Below are 19,202 nucleotides of genomic sequence, written 5' to 3' on the forward strand. Positions count from 1 at the left end.
TATGCTCGTCAATCCTACTAAATAACTAAACAAATAGCTTCATAAAATAAAAATTAAAACCCCAAATAATTAGTTGAATGAATATTTTCTTTTATTAAAATAAAATGAAGAATTGTATCAATGTCGTTTTAGTATTAATGCATTTATCTTTCTACAATCTCTCTTCAAAAAAAAAAAAACGTCTGCATTCCTAAGTTTTGCTTAACGTTCCATTCTGAGTCAATGCGGTGAAATTCTGTACTTTGATGCTCTCATCCTCCTCATCAGGTGTCTGTTGTTGTTGTTGATTCACTAACGAAGCCCGCCTCTTGCTACATGTACTAAATTCACTTGAATCACTTTCATCGTACGTCCGCTTATTACTTTTACTACAAGCATTTTCACCATCAACCGCCATCGGTTCTACTGGGCCTCCACCGGCCACCGAGCAGCCCCCATTCGGCTCCCCCATCACTCTGCCATCACACACAACAGTGCTTGTCCGGGCGTCATTGCAATTGGCCATCTCGCCATTGTTCAAACAAACATTCTCAACATTTCTTGCCGTTCTTGCACTACTACTACCACAATTCACGTCCATTTCACCACATCCATTCACATGTTCACCCCCCAAGCTCCGCCTCAACTCCCCATTCTCCCGCTCCAGGCTAGCTATCTTCTCATTAGCCCCCTGCAATTCGCGCTGCATCAGCACAATCGTATTCTGCATGCCCTCGAGATCCTCTTCCAGCTCCATAAGTACCTCATCCAGATCTGAACGCATTTCGAAATACAAAAAGAAAAAGTCAGTAAATATACCACAGAGGAAGACAGATTGAAATCGAAAATTCAAAATTTTCGACATCGAAAAAAAGATTGTCGAAATCGAAAATTCGAAATTTGAGATTTTCAATACCAAAAAAAATCTTTGAAATCGAAAAAAGAAATTTCGATAGTCGAATTTGAGCTTTCGAAATCGAAAAGTCACTTAGGCGCTCCTAGATTAAATCGCTCGAAGTTGTTATATTACTGAATAGTTGTTGCATTTGACAAATCCATTTATTTCCGCTATTAATAATAAAATTTGGACAATTAGAACTAAAATTGACTTCGTTCCGTAATAAAATAACCTTTCGAAGAGACAAAGCGAGCCTAAACAGAAGAAGATTTTGATTCTCCAATAGTGTCTTGGATGAAAGGTAAAATGGAACTATATTTGCACAAATAGTCGATGAAGTTCGAAAAATTCAAATTCAATTTCAAATTTTCATACTAAATTTTCGAACAATATGGGGAAAATTTATCAAATATCGTACTAAAAAACTGGCAAAAGAGTTACTCAGTAAATATGAAGTGATTAAATACTAGAGCAAGAACAGTAAACGTCGTTGTTCTGTTTTTTTCCTCACAACAAATGTGAAGACCGTCATATTTTGAAACTTGAGCACTTCGAAATTCGAACAAGATGTACCTCAGCCACCTTGCGGAATTATCAAGAACTAAGAATGGCTCCGTTCAGTAATAACCTTTCGAAGAGACAAAGACTTTCCGTACAGAAGTAGATCTTGAAAAATTCGAAAATCTATTTGAAGATCCAAAAAAGAGACTTTCTTACTTCTTAATACTTTCGCAAGGTGGCGGAAGTTACATCCTGTTCGAATTTCGAAGTGCTCAAGTGTCAAAATGTGACGGTCTTCACATTGTTGTGAGGAAAAAAACTGAACAATGACGTTTACTGTTCTCGCCCCAGTATTTAATCACTCCATAATCACTGAGTAACTCTTTTGCCAGCTTTTTAGTGTGATATTTGATAAATTTTCCCCAACTTGTTCGAAAATTTCGTATGAAAATTCGATATTGAATTCTTCGAACTTCAACGACTTTTTGTGCAAATAGAGTTCCATTTACCTTTCATCCAAGACACTATTGGAGAATCAAAATCTACTTGTGATCAGGCTCAGACACTCCAAAGCCAAGCCAAACCCATTCGAAAATCTACCGGAAGCCTAAAGTGCAAGTTCACGCGTACTCGCCGCTTTAGCGCTGATAGTCCTGATTTCGAATTTCGATATTCTTGACGTTCTTGACACTTTAATCGTCAACAATATGTCAACAACAGTGTGCAAAGTTTGCTGCAAAAAGTGAATTTTTGTGTAGTTTTCTGGAAATTCAGGATGGCAGAACACCTTAAATGCACTTTCACTCAAAGAGATGTCCTTTTTAGGAAATTGCTCATTTTTGTGTAACTCGTCGGTTTAAATGTTCGAACTTCCAACGGGTTTTTAGGTAAGTTCTCTCTGATATACCTTCGAATTGGTAAAGGAAAAACCTCTACCGGAGAGAGCTCTCAAATCGGGAAGGTTATTACTGAACGAGAGGAATGTCTCTCTTTGGCTTTTTAAATAAATCTTCGAATTTTTCAAAATAGTTGTGAATGGCAAGAATCAGTTTTTCGGAAAAGCTCTGATTCGAAATAACCTTTCGAAAATCTACCGAAAGCCTGATAGAAAGAATACCGAAAGAATGATAGTTCACGTACTCGCCGCTTTAGCGCACATTGTTTTGCCCTTTCGAACTTCGATATTCTTCGACACTTCAATCGATACTTTTCGTTATTTGACACTTCAATCGCCAACAATGTCAACAACAGTGTGTAAACATTTACTGCAAAAACTGATTTTTTTGTGTAGTTTTGCGGAATTTCAAAATGGCAGAAAGTTTGTGAAACTCGTCAGTTTAAACGTTCGAACTTCTAACGGGTTTTTAGGTAAGTTAATGTACTTTCGAATCGGTACAGAAAAAAACTCAATCGGAGAGAGCTCTCAAATCGGAAAGGTTATTACTGAACGAGAGAATTAATTCTATTTTTTGGACCGGGACAAATTTTGGGACGAATGCAACTTAATCCTGGAAAGGTCCTGGATCTTCATCTCCGAAAATGGATATTCCAAGGCCTCACAACCTGAGTTCCCCCCAAGACAAATGACATTCGAACATCAATTTCGAAATACAAAAACATTTTTAGTTCTCGTTTTGTCCGCGTGGAGCCTGAAGTATTTTCTGTGTTTGAATTTCGATGTATGAAAATTCGAAATTGAGCTTCAAACGAGTACATATACAAGTGGACTTTGATTCTCCAATTAAAAAGCAAATGGAACTCCATTTGCACAAAAAATTTCGCTGTTCGAAGATTTAAATCAATTTCGAATTTTCGTAATAAAATTTTCGAATATGGGGAAAATTTGTGTAATATCACACTAAACGAGTTACTCAGTGATTTAGCAATGGGACAAGAATAGTAAGTCTCGTTGTCGTTGCTTTATTTTGTTCTCACGACAGAGTGAATATTGGACGCTTTGACACTTGAACATTTCGAAATTCGAACAAAAAGTAATTTCAGCCACCTTGCGGAATTATTACTCAAATTGATCTTCAACTTGTGTTCGACAACTTGTTAATGGTAAGATTTTCTCTTCCCGTTTCGTCCACCTGATGGCTTAATTTCTTTTCGAATTTCGAAGTGTGTCACCCTTCACTAAGTGGAAGCACATGACTACCACATGTTGTCAATTGAGACATTTCGTAATTCGAACAGGAAGTACTTCGTCAGCCACAACGTCTCCGAAACAAGAAGTAAAAATGGCTTCTTTTGGCTTTCGAAACCGATCTTCGAATGTTTTTTCTCTTAGTAACACTTAGTAACACAAAACCAGTTCGAGCAATTCGAAAATCGATTTCGTTTCTTTGATCTTAATAATTCCGTAAAGTGGCTGTTCGAATGTCGAAATGCAACCCTTCCTGATATCAAAGCTCTCTTTGGTTGAGGTTTATACTGAACCAATTCGAAAGTATATTAGAGACCATTTTATCGTTGTAAGATCTCAGTTTCAACGGTGATACTAAAATTTCCGCTAAACTTCGAAAAGAGGGATCCCCAGACTTTCGATATCGAAATTTCGAAAATAGATTTCAGTGCCCCTAGCTGTGATCCTATAAAGTTCTCATGTTCTCTCTGATCGTAATTGATTCAATTCGAAAATTTAAACAAAAATTGTAGTAAATTTCAGTTTGTGGTAAATTTTAGTTTTTTGGTAAGTTTAGGTTTGAATCTGAGATTACAAAGAATCTCAGCTAAAAATATTTCCTTCAGGGACTTCTGCGAAAAAAAATTAAAAACAAAACTCACCTAGCTGGGTCTTCTTGAGTTCCTCACTAATATTTTTCTGGAGTGCCAGATCCCCTTCCAGCTTGGCCAGACGTCCATTGGACGTCATCTTGCCCAGCTCCTCATTTTCCTGATACAGCAACCGACATTTTGCCATGAGTCGTTTCCCCGTATTAGAATCAGGCGTGAATTTCCACGCTGACAGTTCATTCTGAGTCTCCTCGAGACGAGCTCGTGTTTGCACGAGTTCTGTCTTGAGTTTCTGAAAAAGTAAATTCACTGCCGGATCGAGCAATGCATTTTTGAGAGCACTTGGTCCTGGTGCCTGAGCAGCCTTCAGTTCGGATATTTGTGTCTAGGAAGAAATTATTTTATATACAAGAAAAGTCTCTAATGGGAGTGTAATCTCTAAAAAGCCGTACCACATAATCCTGCATCTCCTGCTCTTTGTTAGCTAGCCGCCGCACCAAAATCCGCTCTCGACGCTGCGATTCAGCATATTGTTGGCGCACAAGTTGAAGTTCTGCATTAAATGCAAGTTTTTTCGGTTAATTAATTTAAAAAAAAAATAATAATATCTTTTAATCTAGAAGGAAAAACAATATTTTTTGAGGCACTTTTCTCGCAATTAATTTTTAAAAACGCCCTAGCTGAGATTAAATATTTATTGTAAAATGTAGATGTATTTTTATTTTAATTGTGCCACAATATAAACCGGTATTATTTAAATCGAAAAGTAACAGGGTAATTGAATTAAGTAAAAATCATTATGCAGAATAAATTGAACGAATAATAATTGGATGTGCCTTCTTAAAAGGTAGTCTTGCATTGTTTAATGCTTTAAGGACGACAAAGAAACTTGTGACCAACTTCATAATGAAAATTCTCTTCCGTTTTAGACTTTAACCACTTATAAAACGTATAACTACAGACTATAAATAACATATAAAATACGATAAGGATTAATAATAGCCGTACTCACTATGGCGCTGTTATCTTGTAATATCGTTATCTCGTTATCTCGTTATGTTCTCGTAATGTATTTTATAAATGAAAAATTATAACAAGATAACAGATTACGGAGATTACGAGATAACAACGCCATAGTGAGTACGGCTAATGATTTCTAGTTTTATTTACTATAAATTAACATAGTTTTTGAATAAATTTTGTTTTGTAAATATGTTTTTGACTTTTTAGCAAGAGTGAAAGAGATACTAATCTAGTCATCTCGCTCACTCTCGTAGGACATTTTAAAAACACGTTTACAAACAAAAGTTATTGTGCGCTGGGCATAAATTTCTTCAATTTTTTTTCTCAGTAATGCCCAACGCACAATAACTTTTGTTTTGTTTGTTGTAAACATGTTTTTGCCATTTCAATGAGAGTGAGTGAGATCTAGATCTAGTCATCTCGCTCATTCTCATGCGAAATTTTGAAAACATGTTTACACACAAAAGTTATTGTTTCTTTAGTTATTGTTACTGGTCATAATCCAAAAATTAATTTATAATCTTACCAAAAGTTTTCTTCTCGATTTTTCATTTTTGAGTATTAAAAAATTATTTAGGGGAATCGCTGGCAATGACGAAAACTCCTTAATAAAATGAAATAAAAGTGTATGAATCCTTTCGTTAATTATTTGCTGAATAAATTTAAATTTTTTTCTAAATAAATTTTACTAATCAAAATCTCATAAACCTTTTTTTCATACAAAATGGAATTCCAAAATCTGTCAACAATAATTTCTAAAATTTTTTTGTAATTAATATCCCAATTTTATACGGGTTTCAGACTAAAGGTTCAGCTCAGTAGCCAAATCTCTCAAAATCCTAAATAAAAAGCATTTTCAATTATTTTATAAAGTCTAAATGGATCATCTGCCCTTATGGCTCCGGAACACCTTTTAGATCAGGAAAATTTCATGAAATCAAAATTCACATCCCTTCCTTTCTTACACGCTTTGCATATGTCCATCTCATTCTTTCGCACTGAGTTAAATTGAATTTGGAGTGATGTTTAGCAGAAGAAGAAGAGTGCGCGAGAACGAGATACACATATGCAAAGAATGTGAGCAAGAAAGAGATTCAAATTTCGACTGCATAAATTTCTTCTGATCTAAAAGGTGTGCCGGAGCCATTATTATATAATTTTGAGTCAAATTTTCCCAATTGCTGAATAAGAAATTAGAGAAGTTAAGCCATCATATGGCTAGACCTTATTTTTGAAGTCGGTATTGCGTTCTTTCTGTATGTACCTATACATACTATTCCAAATGAATTTGGATAGGAGGTAATATAAACAAATAAATAGCCTCCAATAGACTAGATCAGGAAAATTTAATTAAATCTAAATGTCAATCTCTTTTTTCTCAAACCTATATTGCCATTATCTAAATTTAATTCTTTGTGATGTACAAAAGAAGAAGAAGAACAGTGCGAAAGAATGGGATAATATGCAGTTTGTATAATTCAATTAAATTATATTGCGATTTTTTTTTCTTTTAGACTTCTAGACAGATTTTTTTTCAGTTTTTTACAGATGAATAAAATGTTTTTAATTGTTTTTTAAATACTAGGGTAAAGTGGTACAAGTTGGACAGGGCTTTTTTTCTTGATAATTTTAGTACTTCACTTTTATTTGTATATTTTTAATGCTTTAGTTTTATAATTTGTTTCTTTGTGCTTAAAAACAAATTTTGTACTGTATTTATCAAGAAATAATCCCTGTCCAACTTGTAACACTATGTCCAACTTATATCACTTTACCCTAGTCCATTTAGTATGGCTATATGGCTTATACAAATTAAAATAAAATCATCTTTTCAAACTGGTTGAGTCTAATTCTGAACTATACAAACAAAAATTGTGTTTTAGAAATTAAAACTTCTTTCTTATAACTATAGATAGACTATAGATAGGCCTTCTAAAGATAAATGGATAATAAAGACTACTGTCACAGAAAATATAAATTTGTGATGTTAGACAACAAAAAATTTTGGATAAATTGTCATTGTTAGGTCCCGGTCAAAATCCCGAAAGCCAAGATCCCGAATTCTTAAAAGTGTCATAGCCACTCCCACGATTGCATCACGATTTTGAACATTCGGGATATTGGCCCTTTCAGGATTTTGACATTCGGGATTTTGTCTTCCGTGATTTTGGCATTCGGGATTTTGGGTTTCAGAATTTTGGCTTTCGGGATTTTTGATTTTGGCATTTTCAGGATTTTGGCGTTCGGGATTTTGGCTTTCAGGATTTTGGCTCTCGGGATTTTGGCATTCGGGATTTTGGGTTTCAGAAATTTGGCTTTCGGAATTTTTGATTTTGGCATTTTCAGGATTTTGGCGTTCGGGATTTCAGCTTTCGGGATTTTGACTTTCGGAATATTGACCCTTTCAGGATCTTGGGTTTCAGGATTTTGGCTTTCGAGATTTTGGGTTTCAGGAATTTGGCTTTCGGGATTTTGAATTTCGGGATATTAACCCTTTCAGAATTTTGGCATTCGGGATTTTGGGTTTCAAGATTTTTGCTTTCGGGATTTTGGCATTTTCAGGATTTTGGCGTTCGGGATTTTAGCTTTCGGGATTTTGGCTTTTCGAGAATTTGACTTTAAAGGTTTTTGGCTTTCGGGATTTTGGTTTTCCGGATTTTGGGTTTCAGGAATTTGGCTTTCGGGATTTTAGCTTTCGGGATTTTGGATTTCGGGATTTTGGCATTTTCAGGATTTTGACGTTCGGAATTTTGGCTTTCGGGATTTTGGCTGCCTCTGGTCAAAGTTGCAGGCAAATTAAGTCTTTATTAACCTTTTCGTCTCTTCTGAGACTCTGAGTACCCAAGAAGAAAACTGTTTTTAGGGCTATTTGAAACTATTAAAAACTGTATTATTGTGGATAATTTTAAAGTAGAATATCTAAACCAATGATAATTCCTGTAACTCCTGTAATTAATCTAATTCCTGTAATTACTAAACCTTACAACACTTTTAAAAGCGTCCCTTCCGGAGAAGCAGTTTTCTTTTAAATAGACTCAATCTCATTATTCTTAATTTAATAAAATTTTCTGATGCTTCTAATCTGTGTCTTACATCGGATCATTAAAATCAAGTAAATATAATCTGAATTCTATAACTCTATAGAAAGAGAATTAGGCATATAAGACCTTTTGTCCATTTTATACTTTTATTGTGATTCTTTCGGAGCTATGCAAAATTTTTGAAAGGTTATTACTAAAATCTTTTAGATCGGAAAAACTCTTTCTCACATTTAATTTTGTTATTGAGGACCTAAACTTTTGAAAAAATACAAAACAAAACAATGTTGAATGAAATAATTAACAAATAGATGGAAAAGCGTCCCAGCTTTGCGGATTGCTGGAACTCAATTTCGTGCTCTTCTTCTTCTTCTTTTGAACATCATACAAAATTAAATTTGATTCAGTCCAATTTGGAGTCCGAAAGAGTGGGACAGACTTACGTAAATCTTTTGAGAAAGAAAAGGACGCTAATTTTGATTTCATGAAATTTGATCGATCTAATAGGTGTGTTGGAACCATAAATCAAAAAAGCATTTCAAAGTCAAAAATTAGTAAAAAAAAAATATCATTCTAAAATGTTCTGGCATGAGTTGCAAGTATAACAATAAATAAAGTGAAAACGAGAAAGGCAAGTAATTTACGGATATTTAACTGATTTCAAGACTTTTTCAAACAATTCAAATTTAACCAAATCAACAACAAATCTGGAAAAATATGTTCAATTGCACGAACTGCCCCATCGTCTTTTAATCTAATTTAATCTGATTTTAATGAGTCAGAAATCATATTTCAGAATGAGCTCCTTGCGGAAAAGCTAGTGCTCATCCTAGACGATAGGAACCAGTTTTTTTTCTAGACTTTAAAGTAAAACAATGTAATTTAGAATAATTTCTATTCGGAATTCCAAAATTTCCTCATCGTTTTAGATTGACAAAAAAAAAACACGAAAGAGAACAAGCCTTATGCCCTAGACACACTTACGACTTAAGCCAAGAGGCGGCTGAACCTACTTGTAATCAAAATAATGATTAGATTACTTTTCCATCAATTGCTGACTACACTCAGTCCCGGGATTATGTACATTTTCGAGACCGAAAAAAACCGCGCGAAATAACATTATGCATCGAGAAAATTTGCATAACCGCAAGAGATTTCTTTTGAATAAATCGGCCGTAGAACGAATTCCGCGCGGAGTAAAAGTAGTCATAACAAAAAGATTCAATTGTTTAAAAGAAATGCATTAACTAACAGTACTTTTGATTTGAATTCTTCAATAAATTGTTAGAATATTTAAAAAATTTACCCTAATAAAAAAATTAAACTTATGTTCTGAAAAATAAGCATTGTCTTCAAATCTTCAAAAGATTTAATAAATTGCATAATCCCGGGACAGAGTGTTATCCGTCTCTCGGCTTAACCTGAGAAATGGCTTAGTTAGTGGAAAACTTATGAGAATTTAGTCAAATTATTAGGGTGGAATCACCACTTCTCGCCAGTGCAATGCCACTTATATAGAAATCGCTATTTTTTACGATTTATGAAATAAATGAGCCGCAAAGTTATTTGTATTTTTATTGCTGCTGCGTATAGAGTTGAAAAATAATAATTATTCGTTTTGGATTTAAGATTTTGAGCATTGTTTAGAGCAATATTTTAAGCAAGTGCATCGAATCCAATACAGTAGAGTCTCTCAAATCTGAATCTCTCAAATTCGAACGACGTTTGAATTCAAAGTGTCAATTGTGGGATTATGTTAAAAAATTCGTATTCTGGATAAATTAAAATCATATTTATATGCTTCTTCCTGAATGTTTTCGTACATTATGATCAGGGGCCCATCAAGCCTAATAAAAAGTGAAGCTATTTTTCACTTTTCCTTGTAAAAATTTTGCAGATATTGCACCGCGACTTAAACAAATTTGCTCGTAGTTTTCGTATAATTTTGGCTAACATTATGAAATATGTATTTTTCGATAGCTTTTTATGTACGATTTCGAAATATATCAGACTAATAAGTCAATTCTCTTTAGGAAAAAAATTGCCAATAGTCTTCAGTGCCTCTATGCAAAAAAGTATGGAAAAATGAAATGTCGAGAGGCCCCTGATTATGATCGTATAAAATGAAAAGGAAGTATGTTACTACTAAGGCTTGTGAGGAAGTACAGGAATTTTATTCAAAGTACAATTTAATCTCAGATAAATTTCGTTAGTTTTGAAAATCTTTCGAATTTGGGAGGTGAGAAATGTCAAAAATACCCCCCGAGCGTTCGAATTTAGGAGACTCTACTGTATTTTAAATATAACAAGTGCCATCAAATTTTCATAGAACAAAACTTACGTTTTTGGATAAATAATCTGTCTGTTGAATATTTAATTACATTCGTAGAATACATAAAATTTCTATTTAGGTTATTAATATTTCATTTAATATTATTTTTATGTAAAAATCAGGCATGGCGAAAAGTGGTAATGTTTTGAATTGATTTTACCACCTGTCGCCATTGTTTTTCAACGTTAACTTCATTTCGCAGATTCTAAATTTGCTTTGTTTACTTTCTGCAATAGTCTAATAATTTGATTTCTTAAATAAAAGCTAAGAAAATTCATTTAAAGTGAGTAATAAAATGGTGATCATGAGGTAAAAGAAATGCTGAATATATTCTTTGCATAATATTGTCCAAAAGCCCAAAATAATCGAGTTAGGACGTTTTCAAGAGCGTGGCGAAAAGTGGTAAAAAGTGGCGACGAAGTGGTTATTTTTGCATTGTTAATAAAAATCAATTTTTTTAAGTAGTCCAGCATTAAATTGAAGTACTAGTTTTTAACGAATCTGGAGCCAATACATCTCAGTATCTTTGTGTCAAATTTGAGTTATCTTATAATAAGGGTTCAAAAGTTATTATCAAATTAATTACACTTTTTCCTTAAAGTGGCGATAAACGGTTACTCCACCCTATTTTAATTGTAATTACGTTAAGCCGCCTCTCATCTTAAGTCGTAAGTGTGTCGAGGGCATAAGGGCCCAAGTAGACTCAGGCTGATAATAATAATAATAATAATGCTGGCGCAACATTCCATGAAGGAACTAGGCCTTCCCACAATGGGATTTTTAGACAGGTATTATTATTTTTTTATACGAGATGGGATTGTCAGTCCCATGCCCGTGGAATCAAGTGCAGTGAAGCTCACTGGATGCCATTCGAACACCTTTAACGCCAGAAAAATTCCTAGTGACCTAAAGGGGACTCGAACCCGGGACACTTGCATCATAGAGCGAGTGCTCTACCACTGGACCCATTGAGTGCCCCATGGTAAATAATAACCCTAACAAACCCTCTATAACTTGGAATAAGTTGTTTTTTTTTTTAAATGACACTTGAAGTGCGCAAAAATGCATAAAATATTATATACAATAGCGGCCAAAATAATAGAATCACTTTGCAAAGCTTATGTTTTTTTTAACTTTTGTATTTTTTCCCAATTTGTTAATGTAATTCTGAAGTAGAAATCTTGAAATTATTAGAATCGTAGAAAAAGGATTGTTTTGGCCGCTAGAGGTCTCTATTTTACACAAAATACGTCAAAAATGAAATTCAGTTCGGCCAAAAAAAATGGAAAACTGTCATTTGTGGTTTTTAATATGGCTTTATTTAGTCTTATTCGATTTATAGAAAACATTCTTTAATTTAAATAAAAGTGCTCCTATAGTGTTGTTCAAACAAAATTTCAGAATTGATCTATTCTATGAAAAATAGAGACCTCTAGCAGCCAAAATAATAATTATCTGACGTAAGGTCAGATAATTTTAAGCCCATTTTTAATTTTTTTTTTGGACCCAGAAAAAAAGTCCTAGGCTTCCAAGTTTGTCAGGAAATGTGAAATATTGGACTAGCTAATACAATATAGTAGCATGGACGAAATTCATTTAGTAACTTGAAAAAAAATCAACTTTTACGAAGCTGCAACATTACGAAACTGCAAAACCTTCCCTTATAATTTTTAAGGCCCAAATAAACTCAGGCAGATCCTCGATCTGACGGCATACAATCATCCTCCAAAGGCCCTTTGCATAAATTCTCTTTCCCTAATCCTTTGCCAAATTTTACAGGCTATTTAAATATTCTCAAGCATCAGACTGAGTTTATTTGGGTCCTTGCACTCAAGTGAAAGATGGGGTAGTTCTTCGGAATCATGTCTATTTTGGAATTTCGAGATTTCCTCACTGTTTCAGATGGTCAAACAGAAAATCTAAACCACGAAAAAGTACAAGACTTTACATTCAAGAGTAGGGGAGACTGGGGCACAAAACAGATATTTTATTTTTTTTACAAGCTACCCTAGCGCCCCAGAAATTTCTAATTAGTGCAGTTTTATAGGGAATTTACTGCTCTACAACTTTGTGAAAGTCATTTTCCTCTATTTTGTAAGGTAATACATTTATTGAAATATTTTCTAAAAGATAATTTTGTGACCATTCTAAAAAATGCTGGGGCAAATAGTGCCAACCATGGGATATTTTCACAATTTGATTTGCTTTATGACGGGCTTTCGTAAATTTAAAAAAATAGCTAGGTGACATATTTTCATAGGAAATTTATTCCTCTACACCTTTTTAAAACACAGTTTTCTCTATTTGAACGAGAAAAGCGCTTTTTAGAGAAAAAAAAACACACACACACACAAGAGACTGCTAATCGTTTGACCAATGCAAACAAAAAGCGGCGAGACATGGAAATGACGTTTCTTCTCGCCGTGGGACATCAGAAATTGCTTCGGTCTTTGTTACTTTTTGTTCCATACCTTTTGTTACTTTTTACCCCAAGTGGCCATTTTTAATAAAAGGATTTCTGGAGAAAAGAACTTATGTGAAATTCTAAAATAGATAGCGGATTCGTATTCAAAGAATCCAAATCATTTAGGAAATATTCGCCAGTGTATCAATTTTGGAACATAAGTACAGTGGGACCTCGATAGAGTCAACCCCCGATAGAGTCAATCTCCAATAGAGTCAACAGCTATTTTTTTACTCTACAAACTCCGATAGTCAACTTGGACCCAAATTGACTCCGATAGTCAATTTTTCCATTATTATTGAACTAATAACATTGTATGACTTTTTCGAAATTAAGATCAGTGTTTTGGTGTATCAATCAAACGTTATAAAAACACAAGAAAAATAATATTATGATAAAATTCCTATATTAACCGTGTAATCAATTTTGACAAAATAATTTTATTTTCGAGATTTTAGGCGTTTTGACCGATAGACAGTTCTCTTGTGTTTTCTCTCTTGTCTTAAGATTTTTTGATTAGGCCCTATGATCCCGTATGACGTGTTTTCCTGTAATCACAATAAAAAAAAACGATTTTGGCGCTGAAAAGGGAGGGGTAGGGAGGAAATGAAGGTCATAATAATAATCTCCAGGTTGACTTCTTATTTAGCCCCCATTTTTCAGAACAAGAAGAAAATGAAAAAATTTGGTTTTATTGGTCTTTTTGTGAATTTTAGAGCCATAGTTATGTCATAACGAAAAGAACAACTATCAATCTGTTCTTTTATACATTAAAAGTTTAAAAGAAATTCTAATTAATAACGTTAGTTGCATCAGAATTTTCAACAATTAAAAATCTACCGGAGCGCATCTAAAAACAGTAAAAAAAAGGAAATCTTTAAGACACTATTTCCTTATGTTAACATCGTGGATGGACCTCAATACTATCACATGGATAGTAATTTTCACTTAAGATACTTACTAATAATAAAAACATTCTGTAAAATCATTCTTTAATCTTCAACTTTTGTCAAAACATACGACTTTTTTGGACCAGAAGGTGTAGAACTTATGGCTTAATTAAACAAAATATTCTAATATTGTGTTAAATTTATCAATTATCTAGTACAAACAAAAAATATACCCCATTATATCAAAATTTCACATTTTAATTGATTTTCTTCGGACTCCGATAAAGTCATCAAATCCATGGAGTCAACAGGCCTGGAAATAATTACAGTAGACTCTCACTCAATCGGCTCTTTATCAATCGGGCGACAAATTTTGTTGACAATTTTCATGTTTAATTATAAAACAAATTTGCTCAAATTCGCTGCAGTTCTTCCTATTTTATCGTGATTCTTTATAATTGAGCACTTTTTGTGGAATTTACAAAGGCTTTGACGCTTAATTCTATCGCTAAACCGGATGACATTTTGCCCCATATTCCCGATTGAGAGAGAGTCTACTGTAGTTGACTCTATCGAGGTATCAATTTTGACTGTAGGTCAAAATTGATATCTGTTGTAAGGAAAATATTTCAAAAATAGGGCTTTTAAAATTTTAATATTTTTATTTTCTGAATTCCTTGTTCGAATTCTAAGAAACTTATGACTTTGAAGAGGGTCTATAGAGGCCATCTATGAAAAAAATTTTAAGCCGCTATCTCTTTTATCTTGGAAGATATTGAATTTTCAAATTTTCAATTTGTTACTTTTTGCCCCAGTCTCCCCTACCCATTCGTTGCTTTTTCTTTTGCCATTTTAAATTGTTAGGAACTTTCACAGTTTCAAATTAGACATAGTTCCAAATTACCCCATCTTACCCTATACTTCTCCGTTGTTTTTTTTCAAATTTCTTTTGCCCATTATAAAACAGATAGGAAATCTCAAAATTCCGAATTAGAAATCGTTTCGAATTAATCCATCTTATCCTATTAAAAAAAAACAGTGGGTTTATTTGGTTTTTTTTTTAAAAAAATCCAAAGATCCTAATATTCAAGTAATTCAGCAATTTAAGAAAAAGAAAAATAAAGTAATTTTCCCTGGGTTTTCACTCAAACTTAAGGAAGAGAATTATTTAAATTTTAGCATTTTTTGAAGGATTTCCCTTAAGCTTTTTCTCAATTTTCGTGAAGCTTGAATGAAATACTAATTGTAGATATTTTTCTAGTTTTAAAAATTACCAAATTTAAAATAAAGAAGAATCTTTTCTATGTTGATTCTAAGTTAACCCTTTAAGGACGATTGGAACACCGGCGTCCCAGAATGAAAATATTTTTTCCTGACTACCTAAAGTTATTTTTTCCTTATATTTGTACATAATTGCAAAATAGAAGGTTGAAGGAATATAGGATATTTTTTGGAAGTCTCCAACTATTTGCTATATAGTAAATTTTTGAGCTAAAAAATGACATAATGAAAATTAATTTTAAATATTTTTAATACTTTCAATTCTTTTTAAGGGTAAACCGTTTTGGGAAAAGAAACTACAATACTCAAACATAATATTTTCATTAGGTTGAAAATTATCATTCATTAGTATTGTCAGAAAAATTACTTAAATTTTTAGGCTATCTTTGTCCCTATCGTTCATAGAGACAAAAAATACACCAAATCAGACACTTTTGGCTTTTCGAAGGCCAGATATAAGACTTTTTACTGGTTTCGTTTATTGGTTTTATTTTTATTGCTGATTTTCAGTCCGCGAAAACTGTCTCGTCGTTAAAGGGCTAAACCTGTGGGGAATTCTTAAAAAGTACACACTTATAATTTTTTCATAAAATTTAAAGCATACCTTCAGTGGACAGAATATAGAGATCTTTCCACATCTTCCCACCTTGTAATTGTTCTTTTAGGCGAGACTGTCTCAAAAATCAATGCATTGTTCAATGAACTTTAAGCACAATTATTTATTGCTAGATTTTCTTTTTTTCGAAATTTTCTTTTTTTTTGTTTTGTTTTGTAGCACAAAATGCACAAATTTACCTTTCACTTTTTTGAGCTAAAAACACACACATTCCAATGAAATGCATTGGATTAAAAAATCTTTCGTTTTTATTTTTTTTTTTTGGAGAAAAGTGCCTCAAAATCACTTTGATTTTTTTCTTTTCATTTTTTGAGAAATATTACCATTATTGGGATCTTTTCTACGGTTATTTAACTACAGATTATTACTGTTCTACTAAATTGTGAGATTATGTGGATTTGCTGTACAAGAAGAGGAAGAGACGGTGGAATTGCTGACGATGAGATTCTATCACTGATATCCAACTAAAACACTTTTTAGCACAGGACACTACTCCCCCGGAGAAGCACGAGGCTTCTTTTTTGGCATAATCACTGGGGAGGATTTCAAGCACTCTTTCTTCTAACACGTGTTCAACACTTGGCACTTTCACTTTGAGAAATCTCTAAAAAAAAAAAACTAACAAGAATTTGCCGACTGAAAGCACACCTTCTTTCGCTCTTCTGTACATTAGTCTCCACTGTTTCTTTTTTTGTTTTTGTTCATCAAACCAAGAGAATGTGTGTTTGGTGAGTTCAATAGCACACAATTTGGCCGTGGAGGCTGTTTTAGAGCCGAAAGAGAGATCCCCAAGAGGAACTTAACACTTGGCAAGATGATGAGAATGTTCTGTACCTTCCAGCAGTCTCAGCTGATCGTCTGGTAGCTCGTGCTTTTGCTGTATTGCTGCGGTATTGTGATGCCCAGAAGCTGCCGATGAGGTCGGTTCCGTTTTCACAGAAATAGCACTTTGTTCAGAATCTTCAGCGTTCATGTCCGAAACAAATGTTCACTCTTTTTTTCTTTTTTGTTCTAATCTCGATTCTCTCAGTTTCTCTGAGGTCCCTTTTTTTTCGATGCAAAAATATCAACACAACTTACAACACAATTTTACTCAGGCTTTGGAGCAGCGCTGAAAGAGTTTCCGGAAAAAAAAGGGGAGAAATGTTAGATTGAGAGGCATCCATATTTTATTTATTGATTTGGGAGAAAGACGCGCGGACAGGACTCAATCAACGCACGATGGACATTGTTCCAACAACCCCATTCCCCCATGTCCGGAAGTACCAATAGCCCAAATTCTCCACTCACACCGTCCAATGGACCACAATTTGGTGCTCCTTGGACGTCGGCAGAGGATTAAAATAGCTAATTTTGGATAATATTTTGACCCCAAAAAATCCCATTGACAGCTGAGACGGAGCCTCTGGTATTTAGCACGATTTACCCCCCAGAAAACACCTCAACCCCACTAATTTATCGTCCAACGCAATCAATGCAACGTTACCTCAATCTCAGTTGTACTTTTATGGGTGAAAATGTGGGAGAAGTTCACTAAACAGAAGAAATACGCACATATTTTCTCTGCAATCATCACAAAACACCACCGCCATTGCAACATGGCTCCCTGTCCCACAATGCCCAAATAACGCCCCCAAGAGTCTGGGACGTACTGGGACAACGTCACGCGTTTTAGGCATTGTTGGCTTGACTTTGTTTGACGATCACAGCTACTGCAATTGAGCAAAAAAACATAAATTTAATGTAATTAACCCAATTAATTGATTCAGTCAATGTGTACTAAAAATATCGTCAGTTAAATCAGCATTTGTCGTAACTTCCTTTTGACAACTTTTCAGGAGACGAAATTTTCAGTTCAATATTATTTTTCCTAAAAATGAGCCCCGAATGCGATACTTTTGAGTCAAAATAATAAAAATGGCACTAATAAACTGTAAGTTAACTCGAGAAAATCTTTATAAAATTATTTAAAAGCTGCAATATTGAGAAATATGTTAGAAGAAACACAATAATATTTTGTCGTAACTTCCATCGTTTATAAAGCCGTAACTTCCAATGTATGGAGATTCTGGAAGTTACGACAAATTTTCTAAAATGCATTATATCAATTTGAATTATTCTAGTGATAATAAGTGTCATTATTTGACTAAATTAGCCAATAATACTGTTATCCCTGTCCCTAAAAGCTTTTATTTCATAAGTTTTGTTGAATAAATTTTGTGCGCCACGTCGCTTGTTTTTTTGCTGCAAATTACAAGCCACGCAAGTGAGCAAAAGAAGTTACGGCAAATGCTGATTATTGAAAATTTTGTATGGAAAATAGTCGTAACTTCTCCAAAAATGGAAGTTACGACAAATTCTGATAAATTTTTCTTAATTTAGGGCACTTACGATAATTTTTATTTAAAGTAATTTTTATTGGGCTTATAAAAGTTTCTTTTTCACAAGTGCGTTTAATAAACAAAATTTCGCTGATTCCAAATATGTATATGTCTCAAAATCGCAAAAATGAATTTACGATAAATGCTGATTTAACTGACGATTTATAAACCTGCTTTCCAATTTAGACATCCCAGCTGATTACTGATTACTGATTTGGCTGATTAAAAAAGTCTCCAAAAAGCTCCTAAGCTGTTTTCGTATTCAGATCAGACACATCAGTGGAATCAGCAAATTACTGATTAGTCGCTGATTTATTCTCGACCACCTCTCGCGGAGGCCGAAAAACTGATTAAGATAATTTGACATTTAAAATAAGGTTGTGAAAATGTCGACGGTGAATCTTGGTATTTTCTTCGCTATTATTTTCTTAAAAAAGTTGCAAAATAGGAACTTGAGGTAAATTATTTGTGTTGTTTGTATTCCCTATTTTATAAATAAGTATTATTTTTAGGAGGAAGAGCCTCAGAAGATATAGAATTTTGAGAGACTCCAACAATCCCTTTGAACTTCCAGAAACTTTGTTCAGGAAGAGATACAGATTTCCTCGACATTTGGCGAAATATCTTATTGATGTTCTGGAAAACTACAATGAATATTCTTATGAAGGGATTCCCTTTTATTTTAAAGTGCTCAATTCTTTATATTTTTTTGCCAATGGGTCATTTCAAACCCAAATTGGCGATTGTAACACCTTAAATGTCAGTCAGCCTTCTGTTTCAAGAGCTGTGGCTTTCATTTCAAGAATTTTGGTTCAAAACCTGGCAGAGCAATATGTGAAATTTCCGTTTAATGAAAATGAGATTACAAGGGTTACAGAGGGCTTTAAAATTCAACACCAAATGCCCCGTGTATTTGGAGCTTTGGATTGCACCCATATCTCTATCATTAAACCCAACATCCAGGAAGTTGAACATCATCGTCGCTATTATCGAAATCGCAAGAAATTTTATAGCATAAAAGTCGAGGCGACGTGCGATTCTGAATTACTGTTCACCCGTGTAA

At 33.7% G+C, this 19,202-nt stretch overlaps 1 protein-coding gene across 3 annotated transcripts; it reads right to left on the bottom strand.

Moving 5' to 3' along the window:
• Window positions 1–69: 69 nt before the first annotated feature.
• Window positions 70–17,386, bottom strand: LOC129803685 (pre-mRNA-splicing regulator female-lethal(2)D). Of its 3 annotated transcripts, none has more exons than XM_055850425.1 (5): window positions 17,245–17,386; window positions 16,593–16,869; window positions 4,567–4,667; window positions 4,166–4,499; window positions 70–753 (listed from the first exon to the last, which is right to left on the bottom strand). In XM_055850425.1, exons 2-5 carry the CDS (start codon window positions 16,729–16,731, stop codon window positions 191–193), a joined length of 1,137 nt encoding a protein of 378 aa, XP_055706400.1. In that variant the 5' UTR covers window positions 16,732–16,869; window positions 17,245–17,386; the 3' UTR covers window positions 70–190. The 3 variants fall into 3 exon arrangements, with proteins under 3 accessions (XP_055706400.1, XP_055706402.1, XP_055706401.1); XM_055850427.1 differs by having other exon boundaries at window positions 16,082–16,869; XM_055850426.1 differs by having other exon boundaries at window positions 15,747–16,869.
• Window positions 17,387–19,202: the final 1,816 nt, after the last annotated feature.

The sequence above is a fragment of the Phlebotomus papatasi genome, chromosome 2 (genome assembly GCF_024763615.1).
Source record: "Phlebotomus papatasi isolate M1 chromosome 2, Ppap_2.1, whole genome shotgun sequence".
NCBI lineage: Eukaryota > Metazoa > Arthropoda > Insecta > Diptera > Psychodidae > Phlebotomus > Phlebotomus papatasi.